The sequence below is a fragment of the Camelina sativa genome, chromosome 4 (assembly GCF_030686135.1).
Source record: "Camelina sativa cultivar CO46 ecotype springtype chromosome 4, ASM3068613v1".
Lineage (NCBI taxonomy): Eukaryota > Viridiplantae > Streptophyta > Magnoliopsida > Brassicales > Brassicaceae > Camelina > Camelina sativa.
Genome location: NC_141883.1, coordinates 30,834,502 through 30,853,154, shown reverse-complemented (window position 1 = coordinate 30,853,154; position 18,653 = coordinate 30,834,502). Strand labels below are relative to the sequence as shown.

Genomic DNA, 18,653 nt, shown 5'->3' with positions numbered 1-18,653 from the left:
CATTTTGAGTTATATTTATGATGCCGGAACAAACGTACATGTACGCTTATGTAACGCTGCCGCACAATGACCAGAGAGAACGCTGCTCTCAGAAATGTTATCGGGACGGAAGACGGGTGGTGTTGGCAAGCTATGACTTGATGGGATCAGAGAGTTTCGGTTTTAAAGACAAGCTAAGGAAGTCGATGAAAGGAATCAACGAGTCCGCCGAGCGGTGGGTTTCGGAAGTGCGTCAAGGTACGACCAAGAGACGTTTTGCGATTAGAGTTTTGAGGACAAAACTTGGCTTCTACTCTTGCTTCATTCGTAGTGTTGGATTTTTTTACTTCTTGTGTGGGGGCACAGAGATAATTTCATGAAGTAATTATTAATCTAGCCCTGCCTATAGAGTATTGATCGATGTTGCTCTTCGTACAGATACATGTAAATAGTTGGTTTCATTTACACATATATACGTACGTGTTTTCGTTGGGGAGTTTCGTGTATCCCACATTCAGATTCAAGTTGGAGACTTTGTCGAGTGAATTAAGGTTTGAATATATAAGCTTACTGTTATTGTATACGCGGTATAATATGTAATCAGAAATCAAAACTATATATTTTGGTGATCCATTGATTTCATGACCACTATGAATTAATGCTCCCGAAATTCACATAATAAGGATACCCAATACTTGATTATCCAAGAAAATGTATGTCTTATTTAGATATAAAATTACATTTTCACCCAAAAAGATAATACAAAAAGGAAAAAAATACAAATATGTGGACAGTTTATATATCCACAATTATAACGTTTTATCTAAAAACAAAGAAAGAAAACAAAACAAAACAAAAAAAAACCAATATGTGGACATCACTCCTAGGAATATTATTTTTTAGTGGTCCAGTTATTTGAATTAGATATATGGTTAATTAATACTCCTTATATAAAATGAACACATAAAATCAGAATAAATGAGGAGGCAATAATATAATTAATATAATCCAGCAGAAGGCTGAGGAGCAGGAGCAAAAGGCTGTGGAGCAGGAGCAGGACTACGACAACATGAAGTGATGACTTTGTTGCAGCAAGATTTACTCTTCACTGCGCCAATGAAATCATATAATTGCCTTCCCTCATCAACTTTGATAGCTCTGTTTTTTACGCCTTCAAATAAGTACCGTCCGAAAGTAATGCGGCCCTCAACCTCGGTTGCGGTCATTGCTACGATCATTACCAATACGGCAATAGAGACAATCGCACTTCTCCTTTCAAACGCCATTATTATTATTTTTGTATTTTGTTTTTTCTTGAATTTTTTTATTTTGTTTTTTTTTTGAATTTTTGACTGATGATTATGGGTGTAGCTATCGGTGTTATTTATATGGTAAACCAAGCTCCCAATTTTAGTAAATTGCTATTTTAGATAGCTTATTGAATGTTTCTTGTGGATGGTATTTGAGCGAATCTTATTCTTAATTTTATACCTTTAGTACCGGAGTATTTTATGACATGGTATTTAACTTGGTGTACGCAAAATGTGGATATTTTAAGAATGGCCACATTAATACGATTTCAAAGAGGGCAACCGTTTATGTTGCTTTTTGAGTTGAGTGGTTGGAAACTTGAATTCACCTCCTTTTTTTCATGGTAATCATATTTTACTATCTTCGCCTTCTAATTATGTCTCGATGATGATGGTTTTAATTTGGTGATAAATAAAGTGTAGTCGGTATATCAATAAATATCTAAAACGTTGGTATAAGAAACATAAACATCATTGATTCAAAATAGTGTAATTTTCTAACGTATCACCAACGTAGAATTACAAGAGGAAAGATGAATTCCCTATCAAATCAAGTCCTGAAGAAAAGACGAGACCGCATGGAGTAGGCTCTCACGGCCGAGAGTATCAAAATTGTGGTGAGTGCAGGTACAAACACTACTAATACAAATGACAATATCATCAATAATTAATGAGAAGATAGTTAAAGAATTCAGTATAATTATAACCCAAATTATATTTTTTCTCAAACAATAAAAAGAAATAGGCTACCTCCAAAAATCACGAGCTAGAATGAGGACGACAACACATTGGTTAGTAAAATCATGAGTATAAACTGCAAAGGTCCTTTCACAAAAAAAAAAGAAGTATAAACTGCAAAGGTCAAACAATTAATAACATTAGGAATCTCATATTGACTTTATATGATGGACATAATCTCATATTATATATTATAAAAAGAAAAAATCGAAAGATCATCCAAAGTAATTAACACACTTTGATCAATAGATAAAAATACCTTTGAAGCACAAAAGCAACAGAAGCTATACAGCAAATGGACAACAAAATATGCAACTACTATATTCATTCTGTTCCTCCATAGCGATTTACATAATTCTGTAGGGTCAATCAAATAACAAACCATCGTCAGTCGTAAATGTTCCAAATCTCTACGGCCATTTAATTAAATATTTGAGAGAGTATGTATAACCTTTTCCCTTGCAAAAAAGCTTGTAAACTCTTGGTTGGAATGATGATACAACATGAGCAACAAAAGCAATCCCATCCTACATGCAGATACAAAACATATATATGATAGTAATTAACATTAAAATAAATGCAGCTCAACCAAGAATAGCGTTAGGTTAACTTAAACTTACTGCGTGCAGCGTGATTGGACATAATAGGGGAAAGATTAAACTCGGTTGATGTAATTTAGAGAGTTTCGTAGCCCATATGTGAGATTAAACTTGGAGACTTTAGGCAAGTTATTTCAGGCTTGGATTTTCATACATTTTCTTGTATGTATGTAAGTATATTTGCGTCAGATGCTCACAAGAAGTTTAAATTTTGATTTTATAACTAAATTTTTCTATTTCCATTGATGTTCACAACTATTGGTTGATGCTCACAAGATTTATATTACAACCATATATTGGATACTTCGTAGCTAGCTTGAATTTTGGCCAAATATATTCCGTCGTCGTTTATTTTATTTAATTTAAAGCTGAGCTAGAATCTAAACTCAAAATGATATATAATTCCATTCATATAAAGGAAAATGTAAGACAATACAAATGTAAATCTGTGGACAGTTTTATCCTTCCCACAACGTTTACTACATTGATGGATGATGATCCTCTAACAAAAAAGAAAACACACTTGGTTCATAGATACATACATCGCTAATCAATACTATTATGTCCAATCACCCACTTATCTAAATATTTATACAAAGCTAATCAAATCGCCTCGGCAAAAAAGGGAAAAATATATATAAAGAAAAAATTACGAAGTAATTATATTATACAGTATATGTTAACGTAAATAAGTTAATGTTTAGGAAAACAACAAGTGTGAATGAACACGTTGCAACAACCTCCACCAAAATCAGATAAGCTCCGTCGGATATGGATTCCCCCATCCACTTCGGTAGCAGTCGTTGCTACTATCATCATTAGACATATGGCCATTGACACAACCGCAATTTTCATTCCAAACGCCACTTTTTTCGTAAAAGTCTTTTTGTTCCTTTTTTTTTTTTTTTTGGGGTGGCTGTTCATCATGAGTTTTAACTATTAGTGTATTTATATGTTAAGCCAAACTTCCAGATATAGTATATTATTAATTTAGACAACTTGTTCAATGATTTTTGTGGATGGTATTTGAGAGTGATCAATTTTATTTTTAGTTCCATACATTTAGACTAGGTTTTGGCATATAGAAATTATAAAGTGTGGTGTATAAAAAACAGGTTAACATAAAAAAAAAAAAAAAGGAAACAATTATTCCGTATTCTAATATTAACAAAAAAAAAAGTTAAAAATTTCGTTTGATTTGACTCGTGAGATCGGTTCGACGACGTCGTTTGATTTAATTTAATTGCTATATTGGGCCCAACTAATGGGTGCCTTATTGGGCTAAAAAAACCCGTTATTCACAACACAAAATGCTAGGGTTTTGCAATCTCCCACACGCTCTCACTATATATATATATATAATCTCAAATTCATACCTCTCTGTTCTCTCTCCGCATCAATCATCATCTCTGTTTAGTTTGAAACTTCTTTATGACAGATCTGTGCGTTTTTCGAAATGTTTTACGTGTTTTACGAATAAAAGGCTCCATCTTTACTGAGTCAACAGCAGGCGCCGCTATAATGGCGACCTGACTGCCGCTTGGAGCCCAGATCAAATGCCAGAGGAAGACCCATGGAACTTATATATATATATATTTTTCAATAGTTTCATGATTCAATACTCTTGGCTACATATTCAGATTATTTGGTTTTGTTTTTTGAATGTTTATGGATGGGAGAATAGTGTGTTTGGGGGTTTGTTTTTAATTATTGATGGCATTAAGTCAGACACGGGTGCTTGTTGGGTTTAATAAGAAACAGCAGAGCTACCTTTTGCATTGTGCCTATAATAATTTATATAGCTTCTCATCACGATTGGAGTCAAGTCTTGATCTGATGTCTTTCCCCATGGCTTCCTCCAAATTTAAAGCAGCTACAATTGTTTTCATACGAATGATATCTGAATTTTGTTTCAATTTTTTTTTTTTCATACAATACAATCATGGTTTGTTAGATTCTATTAGTGTTTCAGTGAGTGATTTTGTTCATTCTTGATCTTGACCATTTCTTGATCTTGATCTTGACTAATATTCCACAACAGGAAAATGTCTATATGAATCGGTAATGAGTTTTATACTTATATGTCTAAACTCTAAACCATGGATTAGAGAAAGCGAGAAAGTACTAATAGCGTTTGGTGGGTGCTAACGCAAACCAAAAAGTGACCAATATCATGTGGAGTAGCATCGGTTCCGGAACGATGGTGTTTCTTGAGGGTGAGAGGCAATGAATGGCTTTATGATGGTATTCTTTAATACAGCGACGTAACTATAAATTCAGTTCAATGAATGGCTTTATCAAAAGTGCATATATAATAATGATCATATCAATAAAAAGATAGATTAAAAAAAAGGAATTGAGCTACTAGATAAACAATGTTTGAATAGACTCTTCTTCCGTCATGGCTGCTTATATACAGTATATCTGAGTTTCTTCTCAACGAATTCTTCTTCGAGTAGACTATTGATATTCGATCTCCATTCTTTTGATACAGTTTTGAATTTGCCCAGAGATCTTATGGGAAGCCACCCCATTATCTGTTTCGCTAGCTTTGGAGGAAGATTGATTGAAGTTAGGGTTTTCTCCGTCTCCTTCATCATCTTTGGTTTGTGAATGTGAGAGTTTCCCTTCGGATAAATCCAGTCTTTGACATATATATAATATATATGCAAAACTACAACTTCTGTTACTTATGGAATTATATAATTAAGGTCCCATCTCTTATTAGACTTTCCTTTTTCTTTTCCGATATTTTCTATATTTTACAATTGTTTGCCTTGTTCCTTTCTTTGTTTCTTCCCAAATCTATATAGGTAAATAAAAGTAGGATTCTACATGTCACTAATTAACTATTTTTTACATCTCACTAATTAACAATTTTAAATTTAAACATTTTCTATATAAAAATATTTATATAAAGGAAAAATATATATATATATATATAAAGAGAAATGTAAAATTTTTAGAAACAATATATGAAATATATGAAACTTACATTTTTATGCTTATTATTATCTTATTATACAAATAGAAAAAGAATAGTAACAAAAATATATTCAATTAATCCTACATGTTTTCAATAGAAATAATAACTAGAGGTATACCATTGGATCATATTTTTTATTTGGGTCTATTTTTTATTTTTGGGTTTAAAAAAAAAGTAGATGTGGACATTTAACCAAACTAAACCGAACAAATCAAACTCAAACCGACCTAAACCAAATCCAATTCTGCATTCCAATTCCAACTATTCAATTATGAATTTTCTCAACCTAAATGATAAACCGAACCAAACCAAACCAATAATCCAATGTGTTTTTTACATTAATTAATAGTATTATTAAAATTATAAATATGCGACTTTTGATAATCAGAAGAACTACATGAAGGAATAACCAGGGAGAGTTAGATCGACTATGTAGACATGTGCGCGCGAGTCGCGACTTTTGTTTGTACAATGGCTTGAGTTGTTCATTCTTTTTGGTTACATTCGTTAAATTTAATCCAAACGTTATTTAATTTGTTAGTCTGGATTTGGAAATAGTAACATATGATTCTCAAGATGTATTTAAATTGGTATTTTAAGTAACTTTATGTTATTCAATCGTGTAATGTAAAAAGTGTAATGAAATCTATTGTTATTAAACAAATAATTTAAAATCTATTTTAAATTAGAACTAGGTAGTAATCCGTGCTACAGCACGGAACAAAACATTTTAATATAAATTTTAAATTCGTCAAACGACTAAGAACTATATTAACCCGGGTGTTATAGCACATGTGCGCTATTTTCATGTAAATTAATAAATTCAAACTTAGACGTATTTAGTTTGGAACGGGAAATACATCCCGTTCTAACCCATCCCCTGGTGACCTGTTTTATCTCGTTTCATCTTCTCTCGTCTCATCCCGTCTCTCGTTGCATCCTGTATCATTATAATGTTTTTTCTCTGTTAAACAATTACTTGTTAGAAAATATTTATTAAAAGAGATTGGGTAAGAAATTTAGACGGGATACCAGAGTTCTCCAATGTTTATTTTTTTTAGTTAGTTGAAATTCTCCAAAAAATATAATTTCCAAAACTATATAATTGTTTTCAAAAATACCAAAATTTTCTAAGTGCTCGTTCCAAAGTGGTTAATTACATGTTGCATAGTTAATCCTTATCCAAATTAGTGAAAGCTTGACACTTGAATTTATCTACCTATATTTTTTTATTTCATATTTTTATCTAAAATTTATGTCCCTTTTAAAAAAATGTTCAATTTATTCTTTTTCATTATTCGACTTACCCGTTTCAGTTTATATATATTATTTACTGTCTTAATATCATAAATAGACTGGAATTTTTCTCAAAATTTAATTATTGTTTCTTAAAGTATATGTATTCAATTAGTAAATTAAATTACTTCAAAAACAGTGGTAAAACATATATTAAGTTAAAAAATAAACCCTTTTACGGTCTTAAATTTTTAATTGTATAATATTACACAACTTTTTTTTGAAAATCGTTTGAGTACAATGTTTTCTATTATATGAATTACCCATTTCTGTCATTTCTCCACTATTTCTCATCGCAAAACCATAAATAGATTGGAATTTTAATCATAGTTTAATTTACATGTTCTATTATGATATGAAATCATATGCGTAAACATTAATATGTTTCTGATTATATTAAGAGTATATCTATAAGAAAAAAAATTAATATTATGATTAAAGATTTTCAATTCGTCTTTTGATTCGATTTCAGTTGAAATTATTTAGTGTTTTTTTGGATCTTTTGATTCGATTTCGGTTGAAATTATCTAGTGTTTTTATGATAAGCACTGATATACACTACAAATTATTTAAATATTTTAAGACTTTATATTAGATAAATATATGTATTTATTTTTTTGTGTTATATTTTTTAAAACTCACATATAACCTACAATTGAATACTATTTTTAATTTAAACAAATCGACATTGCATTAATTAAGAATGTAATGCATGCTAATTGCTCTTTTAAATTTTATATTTTTAATATATTATCGAATTATAATATACTTGTTTTTTTAGTTTGTAATCCATGTGACTTGTTATTAGATTGATATTAAATTGTGATGATGGATGGCCCGTGGATTATCTTGGTACAATGATCTAAAAGAGCGAATTAGCTTACTGTTGCTTAGAAATAATTTTATTTAATTAGTTTTATTGGTGTTAGTATGCAATATAGTGATTATTTTGTGTTGATCATCGTTATCATTCCCTTTTTCGTATTAAGACAGCTGGTTAATAACTAAATATGTTTGACTTAATATTACAATATGCAGTGTTAATTCATTGGGTAAATAATTTCCCAATTACATATTTCAATTCTTTTTTTTGAAAATTGAATGGCATAATTCATAAGTGGAATACTTATATTTCATTTCCAAATTTAATATTTATAATTTATGTGATAGACAAAAAAAATATAACAATGAATTTATGTAACGAAAACTCTTTGTATTCAAGTTAAAATATTCATCATTTTTCTCAAAAATGTTAAACTTATTATTTTTGAGTTCTAGTAATTGATTAAAAAAAAAATCTTAAACGGCTTTACTACAGTTCTTCACTTCTTTGTTAAGTTATATCAAGTTCAACTGAATTACATAAAATCCAAAACTAAATATTTTGAAATGAAAATGGGTCATGTTTTTAACAAATCTTGAATAGTATATGAGATCTTTTGGAATACCAACAAAGAGTTTACCTAACTATGAAGTTAAAAAACTGAATATCTTCTACACCATTCAATATCCGATTTATCAATGTTGTGAAACAGATATATAATTTAGATTTGAAGAAATGTTACAAAAAAAACAAAAATATACCATTTAAAAAGAGTTAATAAGTAAACAATAATGAAGTATAAAATATTCTCCACTTAAGTCATCTGAACTTGCCGTTAGAAAAGCAACGGGTTGGTTCCTTTGTGATACCAGTTGAGAATAGTGTCTTCACATCAAGTTCATACAAAGACCTCACTACCTAAGAACAGAGAACAGAGAAAGTTCAATAACACAAGCTAAAAGTTCTGATCTAGACAGTAACTGACCACATCGTTAGTTAACACAACCAACTCGACCAGAGAACTGAAAAGAGAGTTCATTTCTCTGATGCTATATGGAGAAAAAAACTGTGTATCAAGATTAGCTAACCTGAAGATAAATGCTGGTGTCGTACTGGCTCTTTAGAGCATACTCGTTGTAGACGGATGCCAAAGATGGTATAGTAACCTGCATGATGATGTGCTGAATAAGCGTCTAGCACGAATTACAACTTTTCTTTGATGCAGCTCTTGGTTCGCAATTGCATTACTTACAACAGACTCTGTGCATGAAATCACTTCCATACTAAATTCCAAGGGAAGGATATATAAGAGCCAAGAAATGTACTTACAAAGATAAATGTACAGATGTATGCACCTGTAGCAATTGGAACAGCCACAGTAGTAGCACCTTCAGGAAGAGAACGCAGCTGATTTACACTAATCCCTATCAGCAAGAGCGCAAGTGCTTCCCACTACAACAAAAAATAAGAAATTAAATCCCATTGAGTTGGAGGTAAGGAAGGTCAAATAGAATATGTGTAAACTAAAAAAATTATACATACAGTAACCAAGAATAATTGAACCTGACCTATATGATGGAAAACCGTCGCTTCATTATCATCTTCAGTAGTACAGCAATTACCAGAACCTTTAGATTGCTGAGCATCTTAACAGAAGCAGGATTGAAATATAGCTGGCACAACAGAAAAGTGAATCGTTGTGTGAAACTAAATAATAGAAAGAAAGATAGATCCAAACATTAGCCAAGAAGGCTAGATATATACAACAGCTGAGCGTACTGTAACTATCTTATAAGCAATTGTTCGGTGCAAATTTCACAGCAAGCTCAAACATCTATCACCAAAAGGTAGCCTGTCATATTGCAGAATTCTGAGCTGAACTTGCATATAAACTGTTGTATAGCTATCGCCTCCAAATCAACATATCCGAAACTGAGTTCTTAAAACGCATGCTTTTCCTATTCAAACGAACAAAGCATCAAATATAGTGAGAATGTGGGGGAATATCTTAAGTGATTATGATGATAACTATTGATTCGATTAATCTTTCCAAGTCTAAGGAACTTAAAGAAATTCACATCACTAACTGAATTTCATCATCAACAGATCCAAAACTCACCATTGATTCCAAACTTCATCAAAAACATTAGTAGAAGACCCGCTTTTCGTTTGGGATAAAGTTTTCGACCTACCTCTTCCGGTTCCTAGACATCATAACCACAACTTTCATATTTTCTTTTAAGTTAAACAAAGGAATTTTACGAACAAAATTTTTACAAACACTAACGCAATAAGATTACACTTACCTCAGTATGAGGATCAGATCTGTAAGCTATCTTTAAGTTCAGCCAAACCAAAAGATAAATTCGTTTGGCAATCTGCAAAGCTTTTACCCAACAATCCAAATACAAATAATAATTGTTGTTGGTTGATGCTGCTTGGTCCGAATCCTGTTTCATCTGTGCAGCTTCGTCGGCAAAAGAAAAAGAACTTTTTGCAAAAGAACTTGGAGACGGCGACAAAGAGCGTAGAGAGAGAAACAATTTTTTTTAGGTCTTTTAAATTGACGGACACGATCAAAATGAATCAACGGTCAAGATTAAATAAAAGGATCCAAAATAATATAAACGGGTCAAAAAAGGATCCGCGTGTTTATCAGTTTAGGAGGGGTGGAAATTTCGCCATCACCCTTTTAAAAAATCGGATATTTGGTCATATCTTCAATGGTATAACCTCGTAATTTCTTACAAAACAAAGTTTTATTCTATAAACGTCTTTCAAAATAATAGTATGGATGTTATTAAAAACAGTTAGTAGATTTGATTTCTAATGATTTTGAAAGATTTGAGAGGCTTTTTTTTAGTTAAAAGGTAAAAAATCCAAATCCTTTGCTTTTAGGTAGGAGTTGATTTTTTTTTACAATAACCCATCAAAATCATAAGAAAACTTAAACTTAAGTATCTCAAATTTCTTAAGTTCCACAAAATTTTCTAAAATCATGGTTTCAATATATTTCCCCTACTTAGAAGTTCCAACATTCATATAAAATAAATGCATTTAAAGATCGACGTAACTAAATTTAATGAAGTCGGACCAAAATTTTGAGATATGGAGCTATAACACAATAAGTAGAGTGTGAGAGGCGACGAGTGGTGTTTATGTGTGGATAGTGTTTGAACAAGTTCCCCTTGTCGTCAGAAAATAAAACATTCCCTTCCTTAGATATAGCCACAGGCGTGAACCACCAAACCTTTAATGGATGAAGGGTTGAAGCTACATCGGCTAAACTTATCGAGTAGGTTTTGCTCCATCTCTCATCTTTAGAATCCATGAACCAAATCTCTAGTTCCTTTTCACAATTTCTTGTCGTCGACATGACTAGACAGTCGTCGAGGTTCAATAATTGGGTTAAATGCGTGACTCCATAAGGATACTTAGGAATACTTGCGACATCATGAAACTCTTCCGTGTGAAGATCCAAGGCAAGTATTTTGTAACCCCACTTAATACTTAGGTAACTTAGCCAGTAAATAGTTCCGTTGACACAAGCCGATCTTCTTTCAGCATCGACCTCGTAAGGAGGTGGACTCAATTTCCGCCATTCACCACCAGTTTGAACGTCAAGAATATCACATTCTACAGGATCAAAGAGCATCCTCACCACTTTATAGCTGCCTGTCACTCTATCTTTACCGAATCCCATGGCCCAATATCCCGGGAAAAAAAGCCAACCCTCTAACTGCAATTTAAATTTCTTTTGAGCAAATTCAAAATTTAATACCAAATTAAACACATAAAAAAAGATCTGGATAATTCCTTAATGTATAATAGATAGAAAAAAAAAAATTCAAATCAAATAGGGTATGACTAGTAAATGTTTATATTTTATAAGCTACATAAGATTGTTAGGGCCTTTTTATATGATTTTTTTTTCACTTTTCTATCCTTTAATTTTCTACAATTATGTAGTAATTTTAGTAAATTTTGCACAATTTAATTTGTATGGAGATGTAAGAAAAAAAAAAAAAAAAAGAACCCAAATGAATAAATTACCAGCTGACCGCGGAAGCATATTCAAGAACAGGGAAGGTTCAGGAACGGGGCCGGAAGGAAATCTACGTAGCTCTCCGGTCGAGGGATTCAACACGTTGACCCAATCTGGTTCAGGGATGCAGAGCAAACCTTCGTAATTCATCAATGGTCTTTCTGTTGAGTCGCAGTGAAGATTCACGATCTCTTCGTCACCTTCCATAACTGACACAGGTGAGAGTTTCGGCCGATCGCAGCAGTCGCACTTGTAAGCGGCCAGGATTTTCTGGCGGCTGCGAGATTTCTGAAAACTCAGATGCATCTCAATGAAACTCTTTGATTCTAGTATCGATCTCCATTCCTTTGACACGCTCTTCAACTTCCCTAGAGATTTCAGGGGAAGCCTCACAAATATCTCTTTCAGTGGATCTGAAGCTAAATCGATCGAATTCATGGTGGTTCTTTCCCCGTCTCCCCCCACCTATCTTCTTTGATCCCTAGATAGATGATGATCCGTTATATATATATAGCAAAACAGAGATTCTCTACAACTCTGCTTTCTTTCATTCATCATATTCCTTTTTAAGAGTTTACTTTCCTGGCCGAAACTTCCTATTTTACAACTTTCTTTCCTCTTTTTTACGTTTTTCCTAATTGAAGGGCGCATTGAGGAAGTGCTAAGAACAAGTTTGTTTTAAGAGAGAAGACGTAGCAATTATTGTTCGTAAAATCTCTTGCGACAGTCAGTCACGGTATACGCTTATATTGTGAACATTCTCAAACACGTACGGTTCTTAATAAAACCAAATTTTGCACGAAATATAACTGTCGTCCTTTGTTTTCCATACTCAATGTTACCCTAACAATGCTTGTCAAACTAATATATATGCTTGTAACCTAAGAAATATACTGATATGCTTGTAACCTAAGAAATATACCGATATGCTTGTAACCTAGGCTTATATAATAGTTCATAAATACGTTTGTGTTCCGTGCTCTATTCGAAGCAGAGGCTGAAGTTTCAGCGATTAACATAACAAAAGTGCATATAATAAATGATATCAATTAAAAAGAAAAAGCAATCCCCTAATAAACAGAACATCGTCTAGCTAGGGTAATAATAATAATGTTTCGGTGAGGAGCCGTAAGTCTATATATATGCATGTGATCAACGGAATTAGTGATTATCATTATCTCACAACAAACGTTAATTATCAGCAAAGTGATTAATATAATTATATATGATTAACTTCATTAGCTTTCTTGAGAGCCTTTTCAGAAATGTCCAATCTAACGACGAAGCGTTCAGGGCATGCCATCGCAGCAACATCGTGTCCCTACTCACATTCGTATACATCATATTAGTTTACAAGCATTTAAGTTTTAGAATTTTACAATAGAGAGCGATACTAATTAACAGAATTTTATCATTATATAGAAACTATGAGCCAAAAACTAAGGTTTTGCTCATAGAAACTACACCAAAATTTTGTTTCTTCCCCATTTAACAACCCCATCATAATAAACGGAACCTAAACCAAAATCAAAGTTGAAATAGAAGAGGCTTTTGCAATGGTCCGTTTTTTTCTTTTTCTTTTTCGGTAAATTTTCTCCCAAGAAATTGGGCTTTTTGAGAAAAGGTCTAATGGCTTTAACCCGATGAATTGGGCTTTTAGAGTCTAGAATAGCTCAATAACTGATTGTCAGTTTCTTTTAACTTATTTATGGTTGAATTCCTGATTGATTATGTGTTGATGGTAATATAAATTAGGGTTGGAGTCATGTGGGAGATTTTAATTGATTATCGAATCCTTTTTTTTTTTTTTTATAATCTTGCAAGAATGTCATTCGCCTTGTTGAAGCTACAAGAAACCAGTAGGCCCCCGACTTATAAGGTAATTGGATTTCTTCTATATTGTGGATCTCTCTCTTTCTTTTGCATCATCAACTCTCATGCATGATTCTAATTTTTTTTGTTTGTTTGTTGTAAGGAACTGTATGATGCTTTAACACCATATCATCATCGGCTGGAAGGGGAAAGTTTCTATACGATCCCTGTACCAACCGTCCCATAATGTCTTATGTATTTAAGAATGCCTTGTCTTGCTTCTTCCTTCTTCCTTCTTCCTTCTTCCTTCTTCCTTGCTTGTCATGCAAGTGAAGCACCGGGTTTGTTTGTATATTTACAGTATTCACCTATATTTTATATGGTTGTTTCTCCATCTCTCTTATCTATCTTCTTGTAAGACAAGGTCATCTACACTAATCTCACCTTAGTTTACACTGTAAATTTGAGTATATGATACTCTCGTCGAGGGTGCCTCTAGATTCCTCGCTTTCTGCTAAAGTTGATTGTCTCCTTCTGCTTCATAGCCTATATGTTCATGTTGATGATGATAGATTTAGCTTGCAAGTGTTTTGTACAAGTTGGCGATGTTTCTGATAATCGCAAACTCGAATTCCCTTTTTCTCTCTTCTTAATTTGATCCTTGGCTTGGCTTGCTGTTTTGCTTCTTCCTTGCTTGTCATGCAAGTAAAGTAATAATGACTTCGAATTCCATTTTGGTTCTACATGAAATTGTGCAACGTTAAGGAGCACCGGGTTTGTTGTTTATCTCTTTTGTTTGCAGTATTCACCTATAATTTGGTTGATCCACTCTTATATGTCTACTTGTAAGAAAAGGTAATCTACACTAGTCTCACCTCTGTCAATTTGGAGTATATGAGTTTTGACTCTGTCTTGACTGCCTCATCTCTTCTGTTTGCAGTTTCATTCTTATTTGAACGCATGCATTCTCAGATTCTTATCATAAAAAATTCTTAAAAAAGGTTTCTTCATAATAACAAGCTGTAAAAGCGACAGTTTTCACATGCTAAAACGGTTTACTGAGTCTATTATATATGAGTCACCCACATGAACTTTCAGAATTTGGTTACACAATATTCTTCAAACCCCTGCATAGACAGCCATTAGAATTTTGACAGCCATTAGATTTTTGATTTCATGTTAGCCATTAGAATTTTGACAGCCATTAGATTTTTGATTTCATGTTAGGCGTAAACAAAGACATTAAGAATACAAAAGAGAGCATGAAACTAGATCACAAATACAGAAATATAAACATGATCATGAGACGAAATTCAGCGGGACATGAGTGGCGGTTGACAAGTGAATTCAGCGCTGAGATGCGAGACAAGTTTTAGTAGACTGGAGAGGTAGTTGACAAGTGAATTCAGCGCTGAAATGCGAGACGAGTCCTAGAAGATTTACTCTGGATCTATTTTACTTATGTTTTGTTCATATTTTACATATGTTTTGTTTTTTTTTTGTTAATATCTATTCAACATTTCAAATAACCAAAACATGACTAATTTGCTGTCATATATAAACAATCATACCTACAATTTATACTTATATATAATTTAATGTAAACTATAGTCAATGTATAACAATCAAATAATTTCTATATATAGATGATTTATTATAGTCATAAAATAATCTAAATATATAAACAATTAAAAAAGTACATATTATTTGCATGGGTAAAGTAATCAAGTTTAGACATATACTCTGTTCATCAATAAACTAAAGTTATAAGCTAAAAACAATCTGAAAAAGGTAAGCTTTATCATCAAACTCTGGTTTTCATAATTTGTACAGATTGTATCAAGAAATGTTTTTTTGGACTCGTCGTTGCTTCCTTTTTAGAAATAGGGTGTATTCTAACCGAACTGTGGAATTTCTTATCTATGTCTCTGATACATGAATAACATCACCAATCCAACAAGAAATTTCAGATTATAAACTTTCAAATGTTCATCAACTAAAGCTCCAAATAAGTTGTATAAATATCATTTAGCATTAACCTTTTCAAATGAATCAAGTTGAATAAGCAATTAGTCAATCATATCAAAAAAACCACATGAAAGTTGAGAGCTTGTATTAAAATTTTATACGAAAGGATATTTTTAATGAACTAACAAATTGCTAATATGACAATAAAAAATAGATAGTATGATATTTTTGAGAGTCTATTTTATGTATTTTAAAAACACATACATAACAATATTTTACTTATGTTTTGTTCATATTTTACATATGTTTTGCTTATTCTTTTGTTAATATCTATTCAACATTTCAAAGAACCAAAATATGAATAATTTGCTGTCATATATAAACAATCATACGTACAATTTATATTTATATTGAATTTAATGTAAACTATACTCACTGAATAACAATCAAATGATTTATATATATTGATAATTTTATTATGTCATAATATAATATAAATATATAAACAATTAAAATTACATATCATTTGCATGAGTCCATTAACATAACAAAAGTGCATATAATAATGATATCAATTAAAAAGAAAAAGCAATCCCCTAATAAACAGAACATCGTCTAGCTAGGGTAACAATAGTAATGTTTAGAAGAAAAAAAAATGGATCGAGCTAGATATGTGTGTGGAAAATAATGTTTGAATCACTTCCCTCATATTTGAATTTCATCTCAACGAACTTCTTTGATTCCACTATCGATCTCCATTCTTAAAAAAGAAAACTATATTACAGATATATAATCTCTCAGAAAATAAAAAACATTACAGATATATAATCTCTCAGAAAAGTCAGAAACTTATTCAGTCAGAGGAATGATGATCTCGACTAGAGGGCCTCATATGATGATGATGGTGGGAATGCATGTGTTTATGACGTTTGTGAGAGCGCTCTTCTTCTTCTTCTGCGCGTTTTGATCTTTTGCTGTCAGAAACTTTACCCTTGTTGTCACCATATCTAGCTTCCGTACCTCGTGATCTCTCTTTCTTATCGGAACGGGACTCTGTCCTAGAACGCTCCTCTCTGTCTTTGCTGCGTCTTCTATGCGAACTGTGTGTGTGTGAGCTCGACCTGTGACTGTGATTATACCTATGGCTGCTTCGCTCTTTAAACTCTTCTTCCCTTTCTACAGAACTCTTTTCCCGATAATATCCTTCCTCTCTATCATTCGACACACTTCCTTTTCTCCTCGGAGGTGATGGGATCTGCATCCACAAACAAGCTATAGTGCTTAGAACTTTATTATATTGGCATTGAACAATCCCATCAATATGTCACTTCTATCAGAAGAACATGTACAAAAAACCTGATAAAAGCTAGCTAGCATGACACAAAAACAGGGATAAAGTTTGAATGACTGTAGATTGGTCCTGAAGTTAAAAGACAAAGTAGACCTGTGTGCGTGACATATATCTTCCCTCAGGTGGAAGCTGAATGCCGAGTTTTTGTAAATCTTCATGAGGGATTGGTCGCCTGATATCAACAAACAGAAAGAATGCCCACTTAAAGGAATATGAAAGTCAGAAGAAGGTTCATGCCAACTATGCTTTGCTGCTGGTGTTATATCTTTGGAAAAGCTAAATGAAGAGCAAAACAAAACCGTACAAGGGAGCGCGGAATGGTCTTTCTCGTCCTCCAAAACGAAGTTGTCCGGATTCTTTCCTACCACCAAGCCCACCTCCTGTTTAGAGAGAAGAAGATTTAATCTACTACAAGGAATGAAGATATAACTCCTCATGAGAGACAAAAAAAAGAAGTTAAAGAACGGCAGACCTAGTCTTCTTGGTATCCATCCAGGCATCAGTTGCTGCCGATTGTAATCAACAATAATCTCTCTACCATCTATTAGTGAATGATGAGCATCCTGTAAACACACCACAAACATTCTCACTCTGACAAACTACACCAGTTTCCAGAAACCAGCATGTACATGGATATCTTCAATGCGTTGGCTTAGTAAGGATTTCAGACAGATTTCAAGAACAAAAACAAGAGGTAAAAACGCAAACTTTTAGCATCACAGCACCTCATAAGCACGGAGCATATCCTTTTCGCTCTCAAATTCAACAAAAGCATATCCTCGTGAAGAACCCGTCACTACAAAAAGGGAACAAGAAGAGGAGACTCAAAATCTACACAATGTGTAATCACAGTTCTGCTAAGACAATAGCTCGGTAGAAGCAACAAACCATCAGAAACAGAAAGATCATAAACTTCCTAAAGATAAAAGCAAAGTGGTGATATCATAAGCAGAACACTGGCAAAATCAGACAAAATCTACACAATGTGGAAAGTAGAGTAAATCTATAATCACAGTTCTACTAAGACAATAGCTTGGTAGAAGCAACAAACCAAAGATCATAAATTTCCTAAAGATGAAGTAAAGTGCTGATATCATAAGCAGAAGAACACTGGCAAAATCTTACCAATGTGCCTAACCAAGCGCAAGTTCTTAATCCTACCATACTTCATCATTACCTGGGAAGAAGAAACACCCACAAACATACTCAAAACATAGTTAACACAAAACGCAAAACTAAGTGAAATTTCAATCATTAACCTCTCGAAGAGTATCCTCCGTAGTATAATGTGACAGACGACCCACGAAGAGAGTACAGTAAGGATCTCCAACAGCTTTCGAATCACCAGAAGGATCATCTTCCAAAACAAACCAGAATCAATGACTATTTAGAATTCAGAAACACAGAAACACTGAAGAGAGGAACAGAGATAAAAGTGTGTATACATAAGCCGGCGTTATAACAGAGGAGAGCTCGACGTACGCCGTTATCATGTGGAGCAACATCGGTTCCGTCGATACTTCCAGCTTGAATCGGATGATACGACGTCGCGTAGAACACTTTGTTCACGACGTTGTTTCCTCCGCCGCTCATTTCTTCTCTCTCTCTCACGGCGGCTCTGGCTAGTCAACAACGATTCAATGAAACAAAGAATCAAACGTCGTTGTTCCAATTGACTACTATTTTAAGCCCAATATATATAAATTGGGCCTACTAAAGCCCATTTAAGCTGAAATCTCACCAGAC

General features: G+C 32.9%; 2 protein-coding genes, 1 long non-coding RNA gene and 2 pseudogenes across 5 annotated transcripts; 2 read left to right on the top strand and 3 right to left on the bottom strand.

Moving 5' to 3' along the window:
- Positions 1 to 7: 7 nt before the first annotated feature.
- LOC104782855 (uncharacterized) lies at positions 8 to 613 on the top strand (annotated as a pseudogene).
- A 2,394-nt stretch (positions 614 to 3,007) lies between these two features.
- Positions 3,008 to 3,530, bottom strand: LOC109132626 (uncharacterized). The gene has a single exon (XM_019244393.2). It carries the CDS (start codon positions 3,479 to 3,481, stop codon positions 3,320 to 3,322), a length of 162 nt encoding a protein of 53 aa, XP_019099938.2. The 5' UTR covers positions 3,482 to 3,530; the 3' UTR covers positions 3,008 to 3,319.
- Positions 3,531 to 3,966: 436 nt separating this feature from the next.
- On the top strand, positions 3,967 to 5,411 carry LOC104782854 (uncharacterized). Of its 2 annotated transcripts, none has more exons than XR_015597333.1 (2): positions 3,967 to 4,842; positions 5,121 to 5,411. It is a non-coding gene; the product is annotated as an uncharacterized LOC104782854 (long non-coding RNA). The 2 variants fall into 2 exon arrangements; XR_767075.3 differs by having other exon boundaries at positions 4,001 to 4,870.
- A 5,399-nt stretch (positions 5,412 to 10,810) lies between these two features.
- On the bottom strand, positions 10,811 to 12,214 carry LOC147946366 (F-box/kelch-repeat protein At2g43270 pseudogene; annotated as a pseudogene).
- Positions 12,215 to 16,272: 4,058 nt separating this feature from the next.
- Positions 16,273 to 18,577, bottom strand: LOC104782853 (RNA-binding (RRM/RBD/RNP motifs) family protein). Of its 2 annotated transcripts, XM_010507905.3 has the most exons (8): positions 18,353 to 18,577; positions 18,167 to 18,264; positions 18,033 to 18,084; positions 17,633 to 17,703; positions 17,380 to 17,470; positions 17,212 to 17,287; positions 17,001 to 17,079; positions 16,273 to 16,811 (listed from the first exon to the last, which is right to left on the bottom strand). In XM_010507905.3, the coding sequence occupies exons 1-8, from the start codon at positions 18,498 to 18,500 to the stop codon at positions 16,410 to 16,412; spliced, it is 1,017 nt and encodes a 338-aa protein (XP_010506207.1). In that variant the 5' UTR covers positions 18,501 to 18,577; the 3' UTR covers positions 16,273 to 16,409. The 2 variants fall into 2 exon arrangements, with proteins under 2 accessions (XP_010506207.1, XP_019100594.1); XM_019245049.2 differs by lacking the exon at positions 17,001 to 17,079 and having other exon boundaries at positions 18,353 to 18,572.
- Between the last annotated feature and the right edge of the window lie 76 nt (positions 18,578 to 18,653).

Excerpts from the sequence above, each read along its gene's own strand:
- LOC109132626 (XM_019244393.2), bottom strand. The coding sequence starts at position 3,481 with ATGAAAATTGCGGTTGTGTCAATGGCCATATGTCTAATGATGATAGTA.
- LOC104782853 (XM_010507905.3), bottom strand. The coding sequence starts at position 18,500 with ATGAGCGGCGGAGGAAACAACGTCGTGAACAAAGTGTTCTACGCGACG. Across the intron at positions 17,471-17,632 it reads ATATGCTCCGTGCTTATGAG|GATGCTCATCATTCACTAAT; the intron begins GTGCTGTGATGC and ends GTGTGTTTACAG. Across the intron at positions 17,080-17,211 it reads AGACCATTCCGCGCTCCCTT|GCGACCAATCCCTCATGAAG; the intron begins GTACGGTTTTGT and ends TGTTGATATCAG.